This window comes from Paralichthys olivaceus, chromosome 20 (assembly GCF_024713975.1).
Source record: "Paralichthys olivaceus isolate ysfri-2021 chromosome 20, ASM2471397v2, whole genome shotgun sequence".
In the NCBI taxonomy this organism is placed as follows: Eukaryota; Metazoa; Chordata; class Actinopteri; order Pleuronectiformes; family Paralichthyidae; genus Paralichthys; species Paralichthys olivaceus.
In genome coordinates this window covers 1,841,575-1,863,801 of record NC_091112.1, presented here as the reverse complement: position 1 = coordinate 1,863,801, position 22,227 = coordinate 1,841,575, and the positions used below count along the sequence as shown (strand labels likewise).

General features: G+C 43.2%; 3 protein-coding genes across 3 annotated transcripts; 1 reads left to right on the top strand and 2 right to left on the bottom strand.

The window, feature by feature from the left end:
* Positions 1 to 254: 254 nt before the first annotated feature.
* zbtb22b (zinc finger and BTB domain containing 22b) lies at positions 255 to 7,604 on the top strand. The gene is made up of 5 exons (XM_069516109.1): positions 255 to 470; positions 1,565 to 1,795; positions 2,286 to 3,029; positions 3,453 to 3,731; positions 4,010 to 7,604. Exons 2-5 carry the CDS (start codon positions 1,565 to 1,567, stop codon positions 5,042 to 5,044), a joined length of 2,289 nt encoding a protein of 762 aa, XP_069372210.1. The 5' UTR covers positions 255 to 470; the 3' UTR covers positions 5,045 to 7,604.
* A 2,552-nt stretch (positions 7,605 to 10,156) lies between these two features.
* On the bottom strand, positions 10,157 to 17,693 carry daxx (death-domain associated protein). The gene is made up of 11 exons (XM_020110252.2): positions 16,547 to 17,693; positions 15,531 to 15,785; positions 14,621 to 15,067; positions 14,173 to 14,304; positions 13,939 to 14,055; positions 13,536 to 13,767; positions 13,184 to 13,338; positions 12,225 to 12,381; positions 11,521 to 12,046; positions 10,596 to 10,722; positions 10,157 to 10,480 (listed from the first exon to the last, which is right to left on the bottom strand). The coding sequence occupies exons 2-11, from the start codon at positions 15,765 to 15,767 to the stop codon at positions 10,421 to 10,423; spliced, it is 2,190 nt and encodes a 729-aa protein (XP_019965811.2). The 5' UTR covers positions 15,768 to 15,785; positions 16,547 to 17,693; the 3' UTR covers positions 10,157 to 10,420.
* Positions 17,694 to 17,998: 305 nt separating this feature from the next.
* On the bottom strand, positions 17,999 to 22,194 carry tapbp.1 (TAP binding protein (tapasin), tandem duplicate 1). The gene is made up of 8 exons (XM_069516117.1): positions 22,005 to 22,194; positions 21,004 to 21,189; positions 20,610 to 20,861; positions 20,167 to 20,526; positions 19,594 to 19,911; positions 19,205 to 19,306; positions 18,665 to 18,693; positions 17,999 to 18,522 (listed from the first exon to the last, which is right to left on the bottom strand). Exons 1-8 carry the CDS (start codon positions 22,063 to 22,065, stop codon positions 18,511 to 18,513), a joined length of 1,320 nt encoding a protein of 439 aa, XP_069372218.1. The 5' UTR covers positions 22,066 to 22,194; the 3' UTR covers positions 17,999 to 18,510.
* Between the last annotated feature and the right edge of the window lie 33 nt (positions 22,195 to 22,227).

The following is a 22,227-nucleotide window of genomic DNA, read 5'->3' as shown; positions in this document are numbered from 1 at the left end:
GTGATTTTAAAAAAAGGAAACAGGCTAAATTAAGATTGTAAGAAATAGTGATAGTTTCCTATCATTTTTAATTTAACCTTCAATGCTTTTAATACAATTTCAGGATGAGTAAAACATTTCACTGTGTTTTTATAAATAAAAATAAATTCCATAATTATTTTAAATTTTGATTAAAATTCACACGATTTTTTTTTTCATAGAATCCAGGATAAATAAAATGAGTGAATGATTAAAGTTGTATTTATTGTAAGTAAAATGATGATTTCTTTTTGGTCGGCTAAAGTCTGGCTCGCCTGTCTGGAGCTGGTTAAAGGCGCAGTGTCTGTCTGCCGCTGCAGCTCCACAGGAGAAGAAGAGTTGTTTCCTAAAGATGGTCGTTAGACTTCAGGTCGCGGAGGAACCCGCGGGACTCGCTGCCCTCGGCTCGGACACACTCTTCACTCTGAGCCGCTGTTCGGTCAACTGAGACGGTCAGTTCATGTGTGTGTGTGGCCGTGTGAGGAGCTAGCTAACAGGCTAACGTCACATCTGTAACGGTGTGATCAGAGTCTGAGGCTAAAACAGCTGGTTGTCTGCTGCATCTTCATCATCCTCATCATCACGAACACCACCAGCTCCACTAACACCATCATCTTCATCATCACCACTAACATCATCATCATCATCACTAACACCACCAGCTCCACTAACACCATCATCTTCATCATCACCACTAACATCATCTTCATCATCACTAACACCTCCAGCTCCACTAACACCATCATCTTCATCATCACCACTAACATCATCTTCATCATCACTAACACCTCCAGCTCCACCAACACCTCCTCCGTCCACAGCTCTGGTTTGCTGTTGTTGATTCTCTCCATACTGATCAACCAGAGACGAAGTGTGTGCATGTGACACTGATGATCTGAGCTCTGCCACTGAACCCAGACTGTGACTGACGGCTCTCATTCACAGTGAATTCTGCTTTTCCAAGTAACGTTCTCCTCCATCAGTTAAAATGTTATTTCTTTAGCCCGTACTCACAAATCACACGTTCTCTTACAGGGCTGAAGAAGGTGCGACAACCTCTGTTCTTAACCCCCTGGAGAGTAAAACTACCACAAAAAACAATTAACGGGGGAAACCTCAGGGAGAGCCACATGTGAGGGTCCCTCTCCCAGAACGGACAGAAGTGCAATAAATCTCTGATCAAGAATAAACGTGTGATTACACAGGGAAGTGTCACACTATACATAACATCTGCCTGTTATACATTTGATCACAATATTCAGCTTTGAGTCAGTCGTGGTGAGAAATACAGTCTGTTAAGAGTTGCATCCTTCGGGGGCTGCATTCGAAGACTGTGTCACGACGGGCGCTACCTGTTCCATCTCAAAGTCTCCTTCAAATGCATCCTTCCATTCCTGAGCAATGAAGGATCCAGTAGATCTTTCTCTGGACATCCTCCATAGCTCCCGAAGGAGACGATCTTTAGGAGCTATGTAGAGTATGTGCAGACCATGGTCTGGACATAACTGACAAAACTGCGAGTGATGAAAGTTTTTCTACCCCGCAGATGCAGTCCCTGCCCACGGAGGTGGGCAGCAGCAGCAGTTCAGCTCACAGTGACACATCTGGCTCGATGGTGCAGGTGTGCTTCCCCAGCGCTCAGGCCTCGGTGCTGGACAGCCTGAACCGGCAGAGAGAGGACGGCAGGCTCTGTGACCTCTCCATCCACGTCCAGGGACAAGTGTTCAAGGCCCACCGCTGCGTCCTGGCCGCATCCTCACCCTACTTCCATGACCAGGTGGGAGTGGCGTGATGTGATCTGATGAATCAGACTTTAAACGTTTCTGACGCCACTGTTATGTTAATATCCGCCTCTGTCAATTTGATTATCAGCAGGATTACATAAAAACTGATGAACTGATTTGCACAAAATTTAGTGAAAGGATCGGACATGGATCAAGAAAGAACCCATATAATTTGAGGCAAACCAGGAATGTGTTATCACTTTCTGTAAGACTGTGAGAGAGAAGGTTTTTTTATTTTTATTCATGAGTCTTGAGGGAAAAAAAGTGCGGTTTGGTGCAGCTTGATTGAATTGAAGGGGACTTGGTGTTGGTATTCACTGAATGCCATTCTAGTTAATAGATTATTTGTGTTTACTTTAAATATTAAAAATGAAATTGGATTTTCAAGCCTTATTCATCTGCCAAAGATAAATTGAGGCCCCAGTTATCTGTGTGAGGAGCTGGCTGTCAGGTTGTGATATATCGTCCTTCATCCATCCCCAGGTGCTACTGAAGGACATGTCTACGGTCTCCATCCCGGCCGTGATGGACCCGCTGGCGTTTGAGAGCGTGCTGAGCTGTGCCTACACGGGTCAGCTCCGGATGCTGCGCGAAGACATCGTCAACTACCTCACAGTGGGCAGCGTCCTGCAAATGTGGCACATCGTGGACAAGTGCACTGAGCTGCTGAAGGAGGGCCGAGCTGCGGCCGGAGGGGGGAACAGTGGAGGAGGCGTGCAGGACAAAACCGGGGTGGAAGGAGGTGCGGGTGCAGCTAACCCCGGCTGTAGCAGCAGCAACAGTGACAGTGTTGCAGCTGGTGGTAATGGAGCCCGTGGTGGTGATGGTGGTAGTGGTCAAGCTCAGGTGGCGGGCTCCAACGAGCCCCAGCGTGCCTCACAACTTCCCAGCCACGCTTCCGTGAGTGAGAGCCAGTCGCCCAGCAGCACCAACTACTTCAGCCCCAGAGACGGGAGCAGTTTTGGCGGAAGCGGTGCAGCTGCAGCTGGAGCTTCAGTGGACGGAGGAGGGGCGAACAACACCCCCAGCTACTGCACCCCATCAGGAGGGGAGGAGGCCTTTCTAATTGAGGAAGAGGAGGAGGACGTAGAGGAGGAAGAGGAGGAGGTGTTGTACCACCAAAGGAAGAGAGGAAGAGGAGGAGGCAGCGGGAGGAGGAAGAAAATGAGTTCAGTGTCAGAGCAGGAAGTCGGGGTCAGCGACAGCTTCGGAGTTTCGTCCTATCAGGTGAAGGTCCTGACACTGATGCACATTTCACCTTTAAAATTAGATTCAGGAAGTTTTACATTCAAATAAATAAATGTTTTGTTCTTTATATAAAATGTATATATTTTAAATTACTGTAGATCATGAAACTCTTTTTTCATGTTTATATATATACTGTATGTATTAAACATTATTTCCAGTCAGCAGAAATAAATCCTGCAGAAGAAATGATGCATTATTTAGTCAGTCGCTCATTATTTTCTGTATTTTGATGATTTCACAACATTTACAAAAGCAAATAAATATTGATATTAAATCAATGTTCCAAACTCATTTAAAGCCAGAAAAAGCTTTATTTAAACATGACGAAGATGAACGAGCTTTCACTGACGACAAAGAGCCGATATCTCATTTAATCATACTGTGAAATATCTCAACTGAAAGGACGGAGTGGACTCAGTGCTGCCACCGCAGAAGCGTCCCACCTACAGCCAGCCCAGCATCATGCCTCGCAAACAGTGGGTGGTGGTGAAAACAGAACGCATGGAGGACGACGACCTCATCGTTGTGTCCGGGGAAGAAGGAGGCGAGGACGAGGAGGACGAGGACGAGAGGGAGCTGGAGCTGGCCAGAGAGAGGGAGAGGAGCGACTTCAACATCTCCAACGTCAGGAGCCTCTCTGTCGAGCTGGGAGGCAGAGCCGAGAACGACATGGACTCACAGGTGAGCTGAAAGTCTAAAGATTTATAACGTGGCACTGCCACAATGAGTCAGACCTGATGAAGATTTCAAATTGCACAGAACGAGGCTCAGACTCAGACTCAGGGACTCTAGTTGCCTCCACATTGAACCCATGCTGCACCGAGAGCAGAATATGTAAAATCACATTGACAGTTTTAAGAGTCCCGATGATGCCGATCCCAGCAAACTGTCTCTCCAGGTAGGTTTTTGTTGTTAAGCGTTCATCACATCTAAAGTCCCCTCTCCCCGTCTGTCTCTAGATGGACTACTGCCAGTCTTCAGAAGACTACCTCAAGTTTGAAGGCAGTTTAATGGACCAGACGTTAGCTCAGCACCTTCACGACAGCGCTGCAGGTCAGAGCCAGAGCGCGAACCGTGCGGTTTCAGCGCTGCTGGGCCAGGTTCAGTCTGCGGCTACGGCCCGTGCCCAGCTCTTCCCCCTGGACATGCAGGGGAACCAGATCCTCCTCTACAGCCAGGCCTCTGGACTCTCGCTGGACGCTGCCGCCCCCCCTCTAGGGATGGCAGGTGGGATGATAGGAGCAGCGTCTTTCAAAGGTCCCAATCTGGAGCATGGTGCGGTCCAACTGTCGATGCAGGGTGGTTTGGGAGTTGATGGCATGGACAGTGGGGGGATTGGAGGTGGCAGCAGTGGCAGCAACAGCAGCACTGGGGGTTCTGGGAAAATGTTTATGTGTCACTGTGGTAAGACGTTCACCCACAAGAGCATGAGGGATCGCCACATTAACATGCACCTGGACCTGAGGCCCTTCCACTGCCCCGTCTGTGCCAAGAAGTTCAAGATGAAGCATCACCTCACGGAGCACATGAAGACGCACACGGGCCTCAAGCCGTACGACTGCCTCGGCTGTGGCAAGAAGTTCATGTGGCGCGACAGCTTCATGAGGCACCGCTCGCACTGCGAGAGGCGCAGCAGGCTGGGGGAGAGCGGGGAAGGAGGGGGCAGCGGCGAGGGAGGGAGAAGAGGGGGAGGCGGAGGGGAGGATGGGACGGATTTGATTTCCTCCGCTCACCTCCTCCTGTCTGCAGGTGAGGGAGGTCAGGGTAATGTTCAGGGAGGAGGAGGAAGAGGAGGAGTGTCTGTTTCTTCTCCACATCTCACCGGCGGCGTCTCAGCCACAGGAAGCAGCAACAGCAACAACATGGCAGCCGCAGGGGCGCTTCTGGGGGTCGTCTCTCAGAGTCCAGGTCAGGGATCTGGGATGTTTGGTGCTCTGGTGTTGGGTCGGAGTGTGTGTGGTGAAGACAGTGCCAATGATAACAGTGTGACTTAAACCAAAACTGTGTGTCATGTCCAACGGGCCTCTTGGTGAGATAATAGTCGTGTTCCTGGTTCCTGCTGCTGTTTTACTAACAACTCTTAACTGCCAACACTCAGCATTTCAAGCAGGAAGTGCGTATCATGGAGAACAGGTGAGGCTCCAGTTGGACACTGAAGCAGAAGCTGTAGATGTACACAGAAAAACAGGACGTTGAGATTCCAGTGGACTTGTGGGGAGAAGTTTCTCAAACATACTTTTCTATCAGAAGTTATCTGCAGTACATGTTCCATGAAACCTGTCTCCGAAAAGTGGCCTCATAAAAAAATGAGCTTTTGTCTCAGTGAGTAAGCTATTGTTTAAATATGTGAGATGTTATTAAAGTTTATTTTTTTGGTTTTGCGGGAGAGTGCGTGTGTGTCGAGAGGAAACCAAAAATGAGAAGACAGTGCTTCACTAACTGTGACAACATTATATCTGTAGAGTAGAAAAATGGCTGTTTCTAAATCGCTGTGATTTTTCTGCAGTATTGTATTGTGATTTCTTGCTGTAATCAGATTTAAAAAAAAACTAGGAATGAAGGAAAAGAGGAGATTTACATAGTGAAACCAAAACAGGCACCAGGTTTTTAGCAGATTTCAAAGCTCACTCAGATTTCTTAGTTAAAGTCTTAAAGACGAAAACATTGCAGATTTGTGTTTCTCTTCTTTTTCTTTGAATTCCTCACAGCAGCAGCCGCGGTGCATCTTTTCCTGCCCCATGTAACAAACTGATGACACCACGCTGCTGTTTGGGTTACAGTTACAGATCAGTCATTCTTCTCATCACAGGGGGACACGTCCCCGACACGTGAACAGGGAAGGACAGTTCGGACTTGTTCGCCAGTTTCGCTGCTGTTACCTGCTTTCACTTTCTTACTTTGTCGTTCACAGAGGTCTCGTGCTGTGAGTATATTATTCTAATTGTAAATATATAGAGATATATATATATATATATATATAACGTCAGACCTGGAACAAATACTAACTTGGGACAGATTCTAGTTCTTGAGAACATTTTTTAATTTGTTCTGCACTGGGTGTCCTAAAATTTCAATAAGCATCAAGTAGCTTTAGGGAAACCTGACGATGGAAGATGGTGAACATAACTAAGCTATACAGTGTATAGTGCTTATACCTCCTCTGAATGTCGAGTTTAATCCAGTTATGAAGCATTGACTGTAAACTAAAGATGGACGACACTTCCTCCCACTATCCAGCAATGAAGCCAAAACATCATAATAATCAATATTTGAGATGTTTGCACCCCCTTGTGGTCAGAGCTGACACTGTTACAAAGAGACGATGTTATAATGTGTGTTCATGAAGATATGTGGCTGTAACTGTTTTAGTTCCATGTCCAACATAACGTCAACCAAACCAAACATAGTTCCAGTGTTGCAGTGAAGTTAACGCACAGTGAGCGGAGGAGGAAATATCACACGTGACCTCATGAACATGTCGAATGCCTTCAGAGATGTTTCCCTACAGAGGATGTGAATGTTTTACCTTCTGTGAAGGCTGAGTTTGGATGTTTTTATAGACCCAGGTTTGCAGCTCGTCCAAGTGGTGAGTGATCTGTGTTCAGGACTGTGCTTCAGCTGATGTTTGTTCGTGCTGCTGCTGAATTAGAGCAAAAGAGAAAACACTGGACGTTAACGTGTGAGAGATGTGTCTCATGGTGATCTCATGGTTTTCTTTGGTGAGCAGTTTGAAGTGCGCCAACACTCGACAGCTTTTAAACATGCAGACAGAGTTTCAGTCTCCCACTCTCACACTTTACCTCCGGATCATCTTCACCAGTCAGCCACAGGAAGGTTCAACCAATATTTAAAGCAACACTATGTAACCCTTACTCAGCAACAGCGCCCTCTGCAGGACGTTCTGGTCGAGAAGTGGGAATGAAAAAAGGAAACATTCTCCATATTCAGTCACCGAAACATCAAACTGCTGTTTTAAAGTATTGAGTCATAGAGTTGCTTCAAATAATAGAGCAGCAGTTTATATCAGACAGATATAAACGTAATTTCAATACAACTGCACCTCAATTCTCTTATGTAGAATTCGACTTTTTAAATTTTTTTAAGAATTACAGATGTTAAAAAATGTTTAAAACAGCCCTCTGATATTAAAACGTCCAAATTGGAAAGTTTATCTCATTTAATAAAACTTTTCTTCTAACAAAAAAATTTATTAATAACAAAGAGACCTCACGTTTTCTTGTCTTGTTTCTGACCAACAACAAATCAAAACGACAACTGTCTGAAGCCATGAGTCTAATGTGAATGAATGATAGAGAAACATGACGATGGAGGATCAGAGCTGAAAGCTGCTGCAAACCACACTGAGGTCTTTTTATTATTTTTGTACATTACACAGGTTCTTTAACGTCTTTGACTGACCAGCTGATTGTTGAACAGAAAACGTTGTAAATCCTGAATGGAGTGATACTAATAATGTAAGAAACTACAGTACATGAATATTCAAATCTGCCCTGTATCAGAAATAATGGATTAATAAATTTCTTGGTGCAAATACTAGTCAGAGTTTGTTTTTAATCTGTTCTCGACAAATGGAAAGAAATCTTTGGCTTCGTCTATGTATGAGACCATTATAAATAAAGATGGACGACACAAAAATGAAGCCAAATCATTTTTGATCGCCTCCTGGTGGCCTGCTACATTATAAGTCATAAACCTAGTATCCTCCTTGTAAGCAGATGGGACATGGACCAAATTAACGTCACACATCAGATAAATGTATAAATATATCTGTTAGTTTTTTAACTGTGAAGTTTGGCTTTAATTAGTTACTTGATGATATAAAAACCAGGTGAAATGTAATGATTGACAGCTGAGACTAACTTGTGATTGGGCGAGGACTTTGATACCACAGCCACGCACCACGATCGCTGCTGCACAAGCTCGGGCTCCGAATGTCGTCAAAAGCACAAGATTCGTATCCGAGATACATAGGCTTCATTTCTGGACAGTAGGAGGAAGTGGAGACGTGTTGTCCATCTTTATTTAGAGTCTGTGGTAGAAAACATCATTTCTAAAATCACATTAACCAAAAAAAACATTAAAATTCACGTTCACGTCTTCTCAATATCTGATACATTTAGTTCAAGAACCGGTAAATCCCCAAATCAGCAACACAGAGTCTGTATATAACAAAATGCATCATTTATTTTTATCAAAAATTAAAAAGAAAACATTCTTCACAGTGAATGATGATCGCTCCTCTGCAAAAATGAGGCCTGATGGGTCGCAGTTACAATAACTACATTCCTGGGCTACATTCTAGAAACTTAGAAAAGAGCATTTCCCCAAAAATATTTCACATGTGGCAAAATTTAATAAAGTGGAATTAAACACTGTCCATCTTTTACAGGAGCAGCAACACATCTGCACTTTGGCCACAGAAACTGTATCTATCATATTCGCTGATCATTAAAGGCAACACTGTCCAACATGAAAAAAAACTTTACTCTTAATATAACAGGGATGTAAAAATATCAACTTCACTGGTTTGATTTTTTTAGTCAAGCTGGATTTCATTCTTACATTTAAGAAACTTCCTTGTTGAGAACTCAGTTTTTTTTACAGGTATTTGAGATGTTAACAGTTGTTTATCTCCAGATTAGATTGATAGATAATCGTTTTCTGGGTGATGGTCAGTTGCATGATGACACAATCTGTGACGATGATGCATGATTTTTCTTTCAGATAAGTCAGAATCAAGACAAACATTTTAACATTGAGCCTGAAAATGTTCTGCTTTTCTTTATTGTCAACAAACGCCACAAAAAGACCAAAAGCAACGATGCATTAGTCTGTCTCTCGTGGCTCTCGGCTCCAAACCCTCTGGTTCTTTCCGCTAAAGAGGAAGTTGTCACCCGTCTGTTTGTTGGGTGTTTGGATTGTCAGCAGGATTAAACAAAAACTATGAAACTGATGGAAGGATGTTACATGGACCAAGAAAGACCCCACTAAATTTTGGCGTGGATCAATTAATTTAACATTGTGTGATTAGATATTTTCACTGATTGCCCAAAGAATATTTCATAGATCTTTATAGGAAGAAAAAAAGACAGATGTTTATGGGTGTGTACAACGTGGTGCAGATCCAAACAAAAATCTGGATCCAGTGAATTAAAATGTGGATTCATAAGGAACTGTTGGACTGTGGCCAGGTATGTGTGTATTTCTGACATCGGGACGGTGTGTGTGACGGACTGAGTCAAAATAACCTAGTTTGTGTTCTGTGCATGTTCTTGGACAATAATGGAGCTCAGAGATTAATCAGACTTCAGATACAAAGTTGATTCATAATTCATGAACAGTTTTGGTCTTTTGGTGGGATTTGTTCCCAGTAAGAAAAATATAAATTATTCACTTGGACTAATTATAGGAAACGATTCAGTGAGGCTGCAGCAGCCACAGGTCTGAATCAAGAAAGTTACTTTATATTAAACCAAAAAAATTTAAATATGTTTGAAGGGAAAACATTAAAAAAGATCTCCATCATCACTGCTGTCAACAAAGTGCAAACCACCACACAGCTCACTCACTCAAAACATCAATATCAACAGCAAGTCAAATCATTTCCTCTTATACAGAGCCGCACTTCCCTCTGCTGAAGACGCCACTGAAATATAAAAATGTAAACAAACCGGCAGGGAGCTGCTGCTGCCGCCAGTCGAGTGTCTGTGAAAACAAAAACTCTCTGTTCCGGCCGCATGTCCGACTGTACAGGTCGTGTTTTCAGGCACTGGATTCTTACCTAATGAACACTCGGTAAAGTTCAGGGTTCATGTCAGTAACAATCATTTCAATGATGCTGCCAGAGGGAACCACAGGAGCATCAGTAGTGTTGCGCTGACGGGCAGGAAACAGCTTTAGTCTTCTAAACGATTCAGACGAACTCTCTGTAGAAAACATAAGTCAGATAAAACAGCCGAGGTCGACCTCGGCCGGCGTTTCTCTGCTCCGAGAAAAATAAAAGGTTTTCTCTGAAGAATGTGTCGGAACATGAGGCCTCCAAGAACTTTGCCCCCCCCTCACAAAAAAACATCCTGTTCACGCTCTTTCCTGTTAATGTTAGCTCACAATTATTTTATTAAAGTTGTTTACAAAAACCTGCCTTTGCTTTTGTTTGGTAATCAGTTGACATGAGGTACTAAATTCAGCTTTCCCTGTCTTCCGTTTTGTAAAATTTCTTGACTGTTTGGATTTATACCAGCACTTTTCTCAACAATTCGAGAAACAGGAGCTTTCAGGAAATCGCTGCCAGGATCAAGCCAGAGGTGGAAGAGTCTCTGCAGTACTAGTGAGGGGTCAAAGGTGAAGGGTCACTCTGAGTCAGAGAGGACAATGATCTCATCTGGGTCACACTGGGTCGCCACGTTCACCTGGAAACACAAACAAATCTTGGCTGTAAAAATGTAATGTTAAAAACCAAATCACAGGAGTGCAGTTGTTTAAATTAACAGGACACTAGTACAGAATTATCACATGAGGATATACCTTGTTTTTCTTGGGAGGCGGCGTCAGCTGTGAGCTGCTGACAAGGTCCTGGGGGGGAGTGTCTGCTCGGATGGCTGGTGGAGAATTGCAGCTAAAAACACCCATATCCAGAGGGATGTCTACCTCACTGAGCAGAGGAGGGAAGGATGTAGAAAGATTACTGTGCAGGTAAAAATCTGTCTGATAAATGGAATTTATTATATATAATTAACAATTGCAGTGTCAAAAATCGCATATTTCAGTTTGTACAATAGCTGTGTCTCCATTCAGGGGTCGACATCCTTCAGAGGCTGCATTTGAGGACACATTCTGTCACAGACGCAGTAGACTGTCGACGACACATCTCCACTACCCAGAAGTGAAGCTAAAATATCCTGAATACAAACACTGCCATCTTGCACCGATGACGTCATTTGAAGCCACGATCTGTCCAGTAGCGATCGGGGGATGGAGTCGCTGTAGCGAGGTCCCAGTCACTTCGTTGTGCTCGACCACTTGAGTCGGTCTCAGCTGTGACCTTATTTTTATATCTTCTTTATAAGACATTTAACAAACACCATCTTTGGAAAAAAGATTTATCTGGCGTCTACTTTGACATCTTTAGTCTGGTCCATCTGCTAAAATAGAGGTGAGGTTTATGACCTGCCACCAGAGGGCGATGGAGAAGCTTTGGCATGACCATGTTGATTTATTTTTGAATATTAAAAGTCCCATTTTAACAGTTTCTAAAATAAAAGATTCCCTAAGTTTCTCATTTCTTTTGTCGAAATGTTTCAAACCAACCCACCAATAAAAAGCTTCAAAAATCTAATCAACAATCAAACTGTACAACATTAGATTTACTTTGAGAAATAAGTAAACTTAACTTGTTTCACTGCTGCAACTATCACAATGTGTAATACATGACAGTAAAGCCTGACAGTACCTGTCCTGGATGTGCTTTGTATTTATGGAGACCTCTGGTGTTATTTCCTCCCTCTTCCTCTTCTGACTCCTCGTAGCTCTGGGGCTGGGGGGTGGCGACGTGCCGTTGGTGGTCATCGTGTTCGATTTTTCTGAGATCATTGCTGATGATGGAGGTGAAGACTCCCCATTGGCTGCTACCAGGGAGATGTCTGCAGTCACTTGACTGGTGCTTACCAGCACGGCCGAGACATGGTTGGAGGAATCGACACACTCCTCTAGTCCTGCAAGTTTACCATTAGACAATGGCTGCTGCTCATCAGTCTGCATGGGCTCTGATTGACTCGGGCTGTCTCTAGGTGAGGGGATATCAGACAGCGAGATCTGGGATTTGTTGTCATCAGATAGAGGACTGAGTCCACTCGTGACTGGCTCTTCTACCTCTTCTTTAACGCTTCCCAACAGCTCGTCTGTCTGATCCTCCTTGTTGGCGTCATCTCCTGCTTGCTCCGCCTCATTGCTGTTGTCGTCCTCATTCTCGTCATTGTCTACGGATAAAAATAAAATTTAAACAGTGAAATTGTTACTGTTACTGTTGATGAGAAATGTTCTGCAAAGTTTAAAAGTCTTAAATCTGTGGAAACACCCAAAACACCTGGTCAGTAGTACGGCCAATAATTCCCCTGTGAAAATTAAAGAATTGTGAATTAACATGTTCACTCTCACCAGGTCCATCCTGCTGCGTGCTGGCCTGGAGCTCCTCCTCTATGTCTGGATCTGATGAGTCATCTTCTTCTTCATCCTCCTCCTCCTCCGGTTCTTCTTCCTCCTCTGCCACTCCATTCACCTCTTTACTTTCTCCTCCCTTTTCTGATTTGTTGTCCTGAAAACAGGATGTGTAAGAGGAGAGTCAGACAGAACCGGATGATGGGGAGAGAGGGCGACCAGGGGAAGAGAGTGTACAGAGGGAAAGATGGTGCAGCTCAAAGTTAACTGGCTAGTTTCCTCTTTCCTCATTAATGTGGTTCACATTAAACTGTGTTTGAAAAAAAACAGGTGCATTGAGCAGCCAACAGAAACAATCACACTTATGATGCATGTATAACTGGTCGAACAAGTCCAACACCCGATAGGCTCAGTAATGGTGCAAGTCTCTTACTCACTCACTCAGAAACATTTTGTTTTTGAGGCCTTGCTGCTGCAGTCGCAATAAAAAAAAGAAAGGATAAGATCTCGTATCAGTCCCGTAAATTATCTCCATCAGCAGTGACACCAACATTTAAGGATTATTCCATCTACAACCAACTGTTACATTATTTTTCTAAAAGATTTGACTTTACTTGCTTTGAGTTTGATCATCAAACAAACACTTTATCTAATAAACCTGAACAATCTACTGCAATCCAGTATAAGAGCTCTGCAATAAATTCTACTTTCAGAAAGTTTTCACTGTTCAGTTTTTGGTGGAAATGTAAACATTTAATTATATGTTTACTTCTGAACTGGATTATATTGGGAGTGATTTCTCATTAGTGGTCCTCCCCTGAAGGCAGAATATTTAGCTGTTGCAGAGATGAACTCAGTAATGAAAAAGAGGAACTATACACGTAGATGAAGATGCAAGATAGAAAGACAAAGAAAAGCAGAAGAAATCTGCTGCCCTTCTTCTCCTGATAAAGCCATACCTCTTTCTCCTGTCTTCTGTTCCTCTCCTGCTCCTCCGTGTCGTCTTGTCTGATGGCGTACTTGGCGATAACCTCCTCCAAGCTGGAGAGTGCCACTTCTCGGTTGGATCGCAGCTTTCTTTGCAGTGAGGGGTTCAAAAGAGCCGGGTCTGAGGCTACGGAAGGTGATGGAGAGAAGAGAAGAGAGATGACAACAAGAGAACGGGAGAAGGAACAGAGGGACAAAAAACACAGGTGAATAAATTAGATTTAGATAACAACAAAAGAAAGAAAGAAAAGAGATGGAATGGAACATTTTTTTGATATTTAAATTAATTTGAATAAAAGGCACTCTGAGAAACAGGAGCCTTACAAGGTTTGTAGTTGTCGGTGAGATGCGAGCCGAAGTTGTAGACCAGGTCAAGGTGACGTCTCTCCTGCATGCGGCTCCCGGTCTCTCTGAAGGCGTCCAGGGCTATGTGGTTCAGTACTTTCCTGCTCAGACAAAGCTTGTAGCGTTCGTTGGCGCGCAACACCAGCTGGAGGATGTCTTGGTAATCCGGAGGGTTCCTCTGTGCCTCTGGACTGTTAATGAAACGCTCGATCTGAAACAAGGGAGGAGGTGAGGTTATCTACAGCTGTGGTACAGTCTGGTTTACACTGATGACATGCTCCACAACTTAAGGAGCCTAGACCTGATGGTGTCAGGACCCTCAGCCCTTTTCACTTAGTTTACACTGATTTAAATGATTTTAAGCAACAAAATGCCGCCTTACCCTTTTGTTGATCTCAGGATAACGAGTGCTATTGTAAGCGATCCTCTGCTCAATGACTCGGCCCGTTAGTGTGTTGCAGCCCTTTAGTTCACACAGCTTTTCATAAATTTTCATCATCTGGAGAAGAAGATGACAAAGAACAAAGACGTCTGACAAGCAGCCACTAAACCTGGTGTACTGAGTTTGTAACTGAAGCCCTGTGGAGTAGAGTCTCCATCAAACCCCCAACCTAACCTTGCGTTTCAGCTTGTGCTCCTGGATGTATAAAGAGTCCTCGGCTCCAAGGTCGTCTAAACTCAGTTCGGCCTGCTGCAGGCGGCAGATCTCGTCGTTGTACACCTTCAGCAGGTTCTCCAGGTACGCTATCTGAGAGGAATCAAGAACAGACAGAAAGAGTCAGATGTGTTCCTCTACACAGGCTGCATCCAAAATAATATACTGTTGTTTTTATATAAATCACTGCTGCTACGTTTATGTCCACTGACCTCACTCACTGACTTATCAATGCATATTTATTGATTCCTGTTATTAATACTGTTTTATCTGCTTTTATCGTTCATATTTTCATTCTCCTTCACTCTCCACTGATTTCACTTTCTGGTCTTCATTTCAAACAACAAACAAATATCACTATTAATCACAATAATCATCAGCTGAATCAACAAAACAAGTCTCTACTAACTTGTTTCCTGGATGCCCTCTTTGCCTTTTTCTCTGTTTCTTGTTCGTCCACTTTGTTGTTTTCCTGCAGCCCTGAGGTGGAAGGTTGCTCATCTTCAGCTGAGGGTTTCCCACATTCCTCATCCAGCTTATCTTTAGTCTTGTCTTTACTTTTAAGCATAACAGAGGTAGGCTGGAGAGAACTTAGTGTTGAGGTAGAAGACCCAGGCTCAGCCTTGGTGAGGGTCTGCCTCTTCTTGGCGGTATGCTGCCTGAGTACAGTGCACAGTTCATTAATGTAGACAAAGGTCTTAGAGCGGTGGGCCTGAGCGCGAGTCAAACATCTCCCCAATGTGTTCCTGAATTCCACAGATGACAGATAGTCAGGGGAGGCCTTGGCATGCTTGGTTTGTAGGAAGCTCAAGACCTCGGGACAGTCCTGGGTGAGAGTCGAGCAGTACTCCACAAACTGGAGGGAAGCAGAAAAGAAAACACACAGATGAAAAGAGTGAGAGAGTGGGCATGTTGCTGACATTGGTAACACATGACAGACGTGAAAGTGGAAGAATATAAATATCTCAGGATGAAAGAAAGAAGTTGTGTATGTAGATGATGGTGACGAAGACGACAACTTGAAAAGACAACGTCATTTGATTGTTTTCCTGTTGTGAACATGCCTGACTCTGACAAACATCTGCTGTGTTCTCCATATATATATATGTCTGAAAACGTCTTTATCGTTACATTTATTCCAGCAAGTATATTCATTTCTATTCATGCAACGTTACTGATATCAACCAAAAAGAAATGAGAAAAAAAACACCACTGTTATTTAAGCAGATTACCAACTCTCATCTTGGATTGAGTGCTTGAGTTAGATCATAGAAAAGTAACAAAAGACAGTCGGTTTGTGTCCTTTAATAAGAACTCACCTCGGTGAACAATCTCTCATTCTCTGCGTGCAGGACATGGCTCTGCTTCTTCACAGTGGCAAAGGGTGACTGGGTAATGTGGGTGGGGACCGGCTGCTGAGCTTTGAGTGGCGAGACATGTTTGACTTGATGCTCCTTGGACGAGGTGGAAGCAGCGAAGGAAGGCTGAGCACTCTCCTCTTCATCATCGTCAAGGACTATGATCTTATCCGCCATCGAGGCGGGGGCCACCGCCATCCAAAACTCTAGTTATTTCTGCTTTCAGGAAATACAAACAGGGAGAATGTTGATCATGACATCTCGTTTAACAAAAGACTCGACAAGTCATAAAAAAAAAAACTAAAACAGTCAGAAATGAGTGAAATAAGAAAGGAGCCTAGTGGCAGAAGAGAAAAGGATTGTGTTCAGTCCTGCAGAGGCCGAAAGACCGAACAATAACAAATGAGATTTTGTTTAAATTAAATAACTACTGCTGAGTGCTACTTGCAGATTAAGTACACCTTCCACTGTAGTGGTCTGTACAGAAATGTTGTGAATTAACTGACAGTAGTCTACAACATGTTTTTGACTTTTCAATCATTCAGTGATTCTTTGTTTCCTGCGGTAGCTCGGTGACTGAGCGGGTTTGAGCTCCTGAACACAAACAACAAGCACATTTACAGGCGCCAGCTGCGCCTCTGGGACCGAGGAACATTTTCACTGTTGTGTCCGTTAACCGGCCAAATGTTTACCGGGACAACCCCCCCCCCCCCCCCCACACACACACACACACACACACACACACACACACACACACACACACACACACACACACACACACACACACACACACACAGCAGCCGCACACAGACACACGAACACATGATTGTGGGTTTTCATCCGGGGCGACGTCGTGTGAGAACACGAGCAACACACCGTGCAGGGATCGAGCCCGGTGACAGCGCGGAACAGGACAGACAGAGACTGGGACAAAGATGGAGGGATGCGTTCCCTGACACGGACGGAGACATACTCACACGCACGGATTCTTGTTCACGGGCTGGAGTTTGACGTGACGACCAAAGAGGAACAAGCTCCTTCACGACGCATCGTCACAACACTGGCTCCCGGTGGTTAGCTAGCGTTAGCATCGGGCTGGGACTTTGCTAAGTGAGAAAATAACGAACCGGAAGAAAAGTCCAAATGCTGCGTTTTCTTAAAATTGTCACGAGGAATAAAAGCAACGACCCGGGAGACTCGAGAATATCGTGATTTGAATCCCGCAGACTTTGTGTTTAAAAAAACAAAACAACGCTCGTCAACTTCGCCGGAGAACCCAGGTCGAAAATCTACCCGCTAAAGTCCGCCCAGCATCGCCTCCTCTGATTGGCTGAGGCTGAGTAACGTCGACACCCATTGGATGATTCCACCCCATTAAGAACCATTGATAAATTCAGAAAAGGTTTTTTAATTGTTTTTAAAAAAAAAAAAAAGCTTTGACAATATTTAATTATTTCATGAAAAGATTCGAATCAAATGTCATCAACGATGAAATCAAACCGAGACCTGCGTGTTTGTAATTTGAAAGACGCTAAAGAAGTTATAGATTCATTTAAAAAACTATTTTAATCTCTCGACCATTTAACTTTATTTAAAAACGGTAAACGAACCGTGAATATAATTAAACCAGAAACTGAGATTCAAATTTAACAAACGATTTTATCCAATTCCGGGTTGCTTGCTTTTAATTTGAAAAAACACGTAGAAGGCAGTAGATTCATCAGAAATAAAAATAAAAAATCATTAAAATCTCAATTTCATTTACATTTATTTGGCAACGGTACAAAAATAATAAATATGTTTACACGAAATGCTCAAATGAAAAACCCACAAACCATCAAATTCCGTCTCGTGTCTTTTTAATTTGAAAGACTTGTCGAAAGTTATGAATTTAAAATAAAACAAAATCATTTTTATCGACAGATTTTCGATAGAATTATTTAACAACTGTACATTTATCATGAATATCTACATCGTTGCTTTACTATCTCATAACATTACATATCAGTCAATATATCACCAGCATAACTAGTTAAATATATGGATAATTTAGGGTTTTTCTATGATTCAAAAATATTCTGAGTTCACGTATTAATTCATTTCTCAAAAACTGTACAAGATGGTGAACGTTCACTACATCGTTTTATTCTGAAAAGGACAACGGAAGTCAGTGTCTGAATAGTACAGGTTTAGGTTCCCCTTTTTTTTTTAAAGTGTTGATGACAGAATAATGTTCCGTATATTTTACAGTCATGAATGGACATGAACATTTTCTAAATTTCTAAATAATGAAAAAAATTATACAATTATTTTATTTGCACAATGTGGTGCACAAATTATTTTTGCAAGAACGTTTATAGAAATATATTTTATGTGATGTTTTTACACCCACAACTCACATTAAGAATTTCATATACGACTTTTAAAAATAGTTTCAAATTCTTTATTTTCAATCCATCACAAAGATCTGTTATATTCAGGGCTTTTCTAATCTAACTGACCACACATTCCACCTGCACTTCTACACACACATCAGCCGCACGTTGCCAGCGCAGCACATCATTCTTAAAGTTCACTTCAGTATCCTGCTCACGACACTTATGAGCAGCCGGGGATCGATCCACATTTGGTTGTAAAATGATCCAGCATCCAATATTTTACAGGAGAAGATTACAACAGGATATTTTAGATGAGAGAAACCCCTTTCCCTTCCAATGTACCTGATTACTTTTGCACAAAAATACCCAATTTGACAAATAGTTCAAACAGAATTAAATAAATATGAGCTCAAGCAGACGTCCAGCAGGATCTGTAGGAAAAAAAACAACCTTGATTTATGACTAATATAAAAAGAAATAAAAAGAAAACAGTGACTCCAAAGTTTTAAAAAAAGACAGTTGTGGTGGGTTGGTGGCTCAGTGTCACACCTCAGTCGACATCTTTACTTCTCTTTCTGTAAGAGGACAATGGGGAAAGTTATTAATGAGAGGTGAGCATCACAGAGCAGCTCCAGAAGAATACAGCACTAATCTATACTCAATAAAGTCTGAGTTATTTTCATTATTATTCTTATTATTGGTGTTTGAGAAAGTTACCTTTGTCTCTTCATCTGCCACATCAGTGTCTGTAAACAGTGAAATAAACAACAGAAGAAAAGACAACAATTAAAAACATGTCGACGTATCTGATGCTGTATTTTCAAGTAGATTTAGTTGGATTCAGTTGTGTTAACATGAACGTGGCGTCTGTTTGGAATGTGTGTTTGGTCTGAAACTGTAAAAGTGACCGGACTCAGTCCACAGAAGCTGAAGTAAAGAGCTGCTGCTGCTGCACAGAGAGCCGTTCACCTGTTTATTCAAAGTTCAGAGAAGTTCCACTCAGTGCGGAACCTGAACTGCACAATCAGAGTTCTGTGTCTTCAACATGATGTCTTGAATACGCACGAAAAGCTGTTAACATGAACGGTTCTCGAGATGTGCAAAACACAGACAGACCGAGGTTTCTGGAATTACTGGATGGATGATAAGAGAGTTTCAAGCCTTGTGCAGCTTGAAACTACTAAATGGTTCAGATCATTCAAAACACTCAGTTTAGAAATAATGTTTCTGGTCAATTGCTGTTGTTTAATTTGATACCTGAGCTGGAAAAGGTCCAGGAGACAAACTTGATGAGCCCGTAGAGCAGGAGTGCCACACCAACCATTGCCATTGAGTCCTCAATAGACGGGGATCCGAATCCTGTCAAAGCAAAGAAGACACAAATAAGTCTTAATGGAATCTCTCATATCAGAATCTTTGTTGTCGGTCAGGATGAAATTGATTCATGAGTCTCTAACATTTCACTGTCACATTAAGCAAATTAGTTAAAATGATCTTATCCACCATAAAAAGCTGCTTCTCTCAAGGGTGAAATGAAAAGGGTGAAAAACAACATCAGTTTTACCTCAACATCATTTTGTCTCTTTGATTTTATTTCATATTTTACTCGTATCTTATGTGAACAAAACCAAATTCTTCCACATTACCGATGACACTGAGGGACGTGCTGGCCCGTCGTGTGCCTCCAGGGTGGACAGCCACACAGGTGAGCTCTCCCCCGGTGCCCACGTTAGAGGTGTCCAGCTCCAGCCGGGCACTCTGGCCGTAGGTGCCATCCCACGCCTGCCTGTGGCCCGTCACGCTGGCTGATTCCAGAGGCCTGGACTTCCCATCGGCGCCTTTAAACTCCCAGCTCATCTCCAGGGAGAGTGGGGCGAAGCCCGACGCTTCACACTGGACAACCAAAGTCTGTCCAGGAACAGCGAGGGGCAAGGGGGAGGGGTGGATGGAGAGGGATGGAGGTTCTGAAACAAAAGAGAAAGTTAATAATTTTACTTTTGTTCCCAATGAAATCAGGTTTATTACAGAGCTTACAGCTAATTCTCTAGCTCGTTTATTTCAGTGTGGTTTGAAAGCAGATGCTGTGCACGAACGCCAACAGGAACGAATGTTGATTGTTGTTGGATGTGAGCACAATTTCCTCACATCATCCAGATTCCTTAAACTCAGGCTGCAAAAAAACAACTCACAAACAATAGTGGTGAAAACTTTCCCCTCACCTACAATCTCGAGCTCCATCGCCACCTGAGCCTGAAGGTACGGCAGATACACCGTGCAAATATACGTCCCGGAGTGACGCACTTTCGTCTCCTGCAGGATCAGGGATGCGTTTCCGTTCTTGTGCAAACCCTCAAAGTCCAGTCTGGCCCCTTCCTCCTGGGTGTCAGCCACGCGGTCTGACTTGCCGTCGTAAGCCAGAACCAGTTGTCCTTTGCCTCTGAACTGGTAACGCCACTCGACGGCGAAACCCGACCCGGACAGAGGCGAGGAAGGATCCACCCAGAAACCACAGTCCAGCAGCACTGGCTTCCCGAGCCGGGCCTGCACCGAGACGGTTTTACTGGTGACAGTCAGGATCACTGAGGAAACAGACAGTGAGGAGAGAGAGACCCAAACAACCACATACGGCTCAGGTAGGATTAAGATTTTCCTCAGTCATTACCATTCGGCTCTTTGGTGGCTGTGGGAGCCCTCATGATGCTGGAAATGACCAGCTGTTTGTTGAGCCCCAGTAGCGCAGCCGAAAACCAATCCGCTTGCAGGTACACGGGGCTGAAGCCAGAGACCGTGAGAGGAGAAACCCATTTGAGCGTGGAGGGCTGATGCAGGAAGGGGCTGATCTCACACTGAGCCTTCTGCTCCGAGCCTCTGGGGGGAGGGCTGAGGGACTGGTGGCAGAGCGTGGCAGCCGGGTCTGAGGACAGAGACACAAAGTTAAGGAGACATTTTGGCTTCACTTTTAAGGAGCTGTCATGTCGTCCATCTTTATTTAAAGTAGATTGTCAACTTTGATAAATATCTATCTCACATCGGTGTAAGTCTCATTGGGAGCTCACCTGTAATAAAGAACACGGTGTCTGGGTTGACGTCGGAAGGAATCTGTTCTGACGCTGCATCTCGGCTGTTAACGTCTGTTGTGATATGAAGCAGAAACTTTTCCTGGGTTGTCGCTCCTCTTCGATTCACATTCTCCTGTACTAACCAGCACTCCACCGCCGGACACCTGCTGCTGCTGCTGCAGGCTTTAGACAATTTTACAAGAAAATGACAAAGAAATAAGAGAAGTAACGTGTTAAACATGACATGAGTTTAACAGGATTACACAGTACTCTGATATTATACACCACAGTCATGTGTAATGGAAATACTCCATCAGTCCCCTTGTTTCTACCAGTGAAACACAGAATTAACCTGCTATAGTTACATGGACTAATTAGTCTGTTGAAGTTTCAGTGTCACAGGAAATGAAAAACATAGAAGTAAATTAAAGCGTTAAGTGTAAATGAATTATACATCATGTCTTCTAGAAAAATATTAAAATGTGACTGTTAATGACAGTAAACCTCTGATTATCTCCAGGTAACAACATTATTATTATTTTTAGTGTTGTTTTTATTAAAATCTGTTTTTTAATTCACTCTTTACTTTCATTTTCTAGCTTGGTGTAATACCATTTTTCACCATGAGAGGGCAGGGTGCACGACGCAACTGCACGCTTCGAACCAAACTCCATTCAGAAATACACTGAAAGTTTGAAAAAAGTGATCTCACATGAGCCAAATAAATTAATTAAGAGATTTGATGAAGTAAATGGGTCATTGTGCTAAATTCGGCTCATATATGACTCACACACACTCACGTTTTACTGTATTTCAATCAACTGAAAGTCCAAGTTGTTCCTTCCTGATGTGTTGAAAAGATAGAAATGAACATGAGGAGTCACATGTCCATTGTTCTTGAGGGATGTTAGTTATTGGATCACATGTCAGATGGAGCGTTGACCTGCACATGAAGGAGTCTCCCCTGTTTCTAACATGATGCAGAAAGGTAGACCTACCTTGGATGCAGCAGGTGACAGTGAGCAGGCAGAGTTTATAAATGGAAGAAAAGTTGCTCATTGTGTTTGTCTCCTTTCTGCAGATTCTTCTCTGAGCTGCTGGTAACACTCACACTCTGCTGTGTACAGATCTCTGGTTTTCCCCTGAACTCCTTTTTCATTTTAGTTTCACTTTCACCTTTAAAAACCGCCACTGAAAGCAATGCATGTTCCGGTTACGATT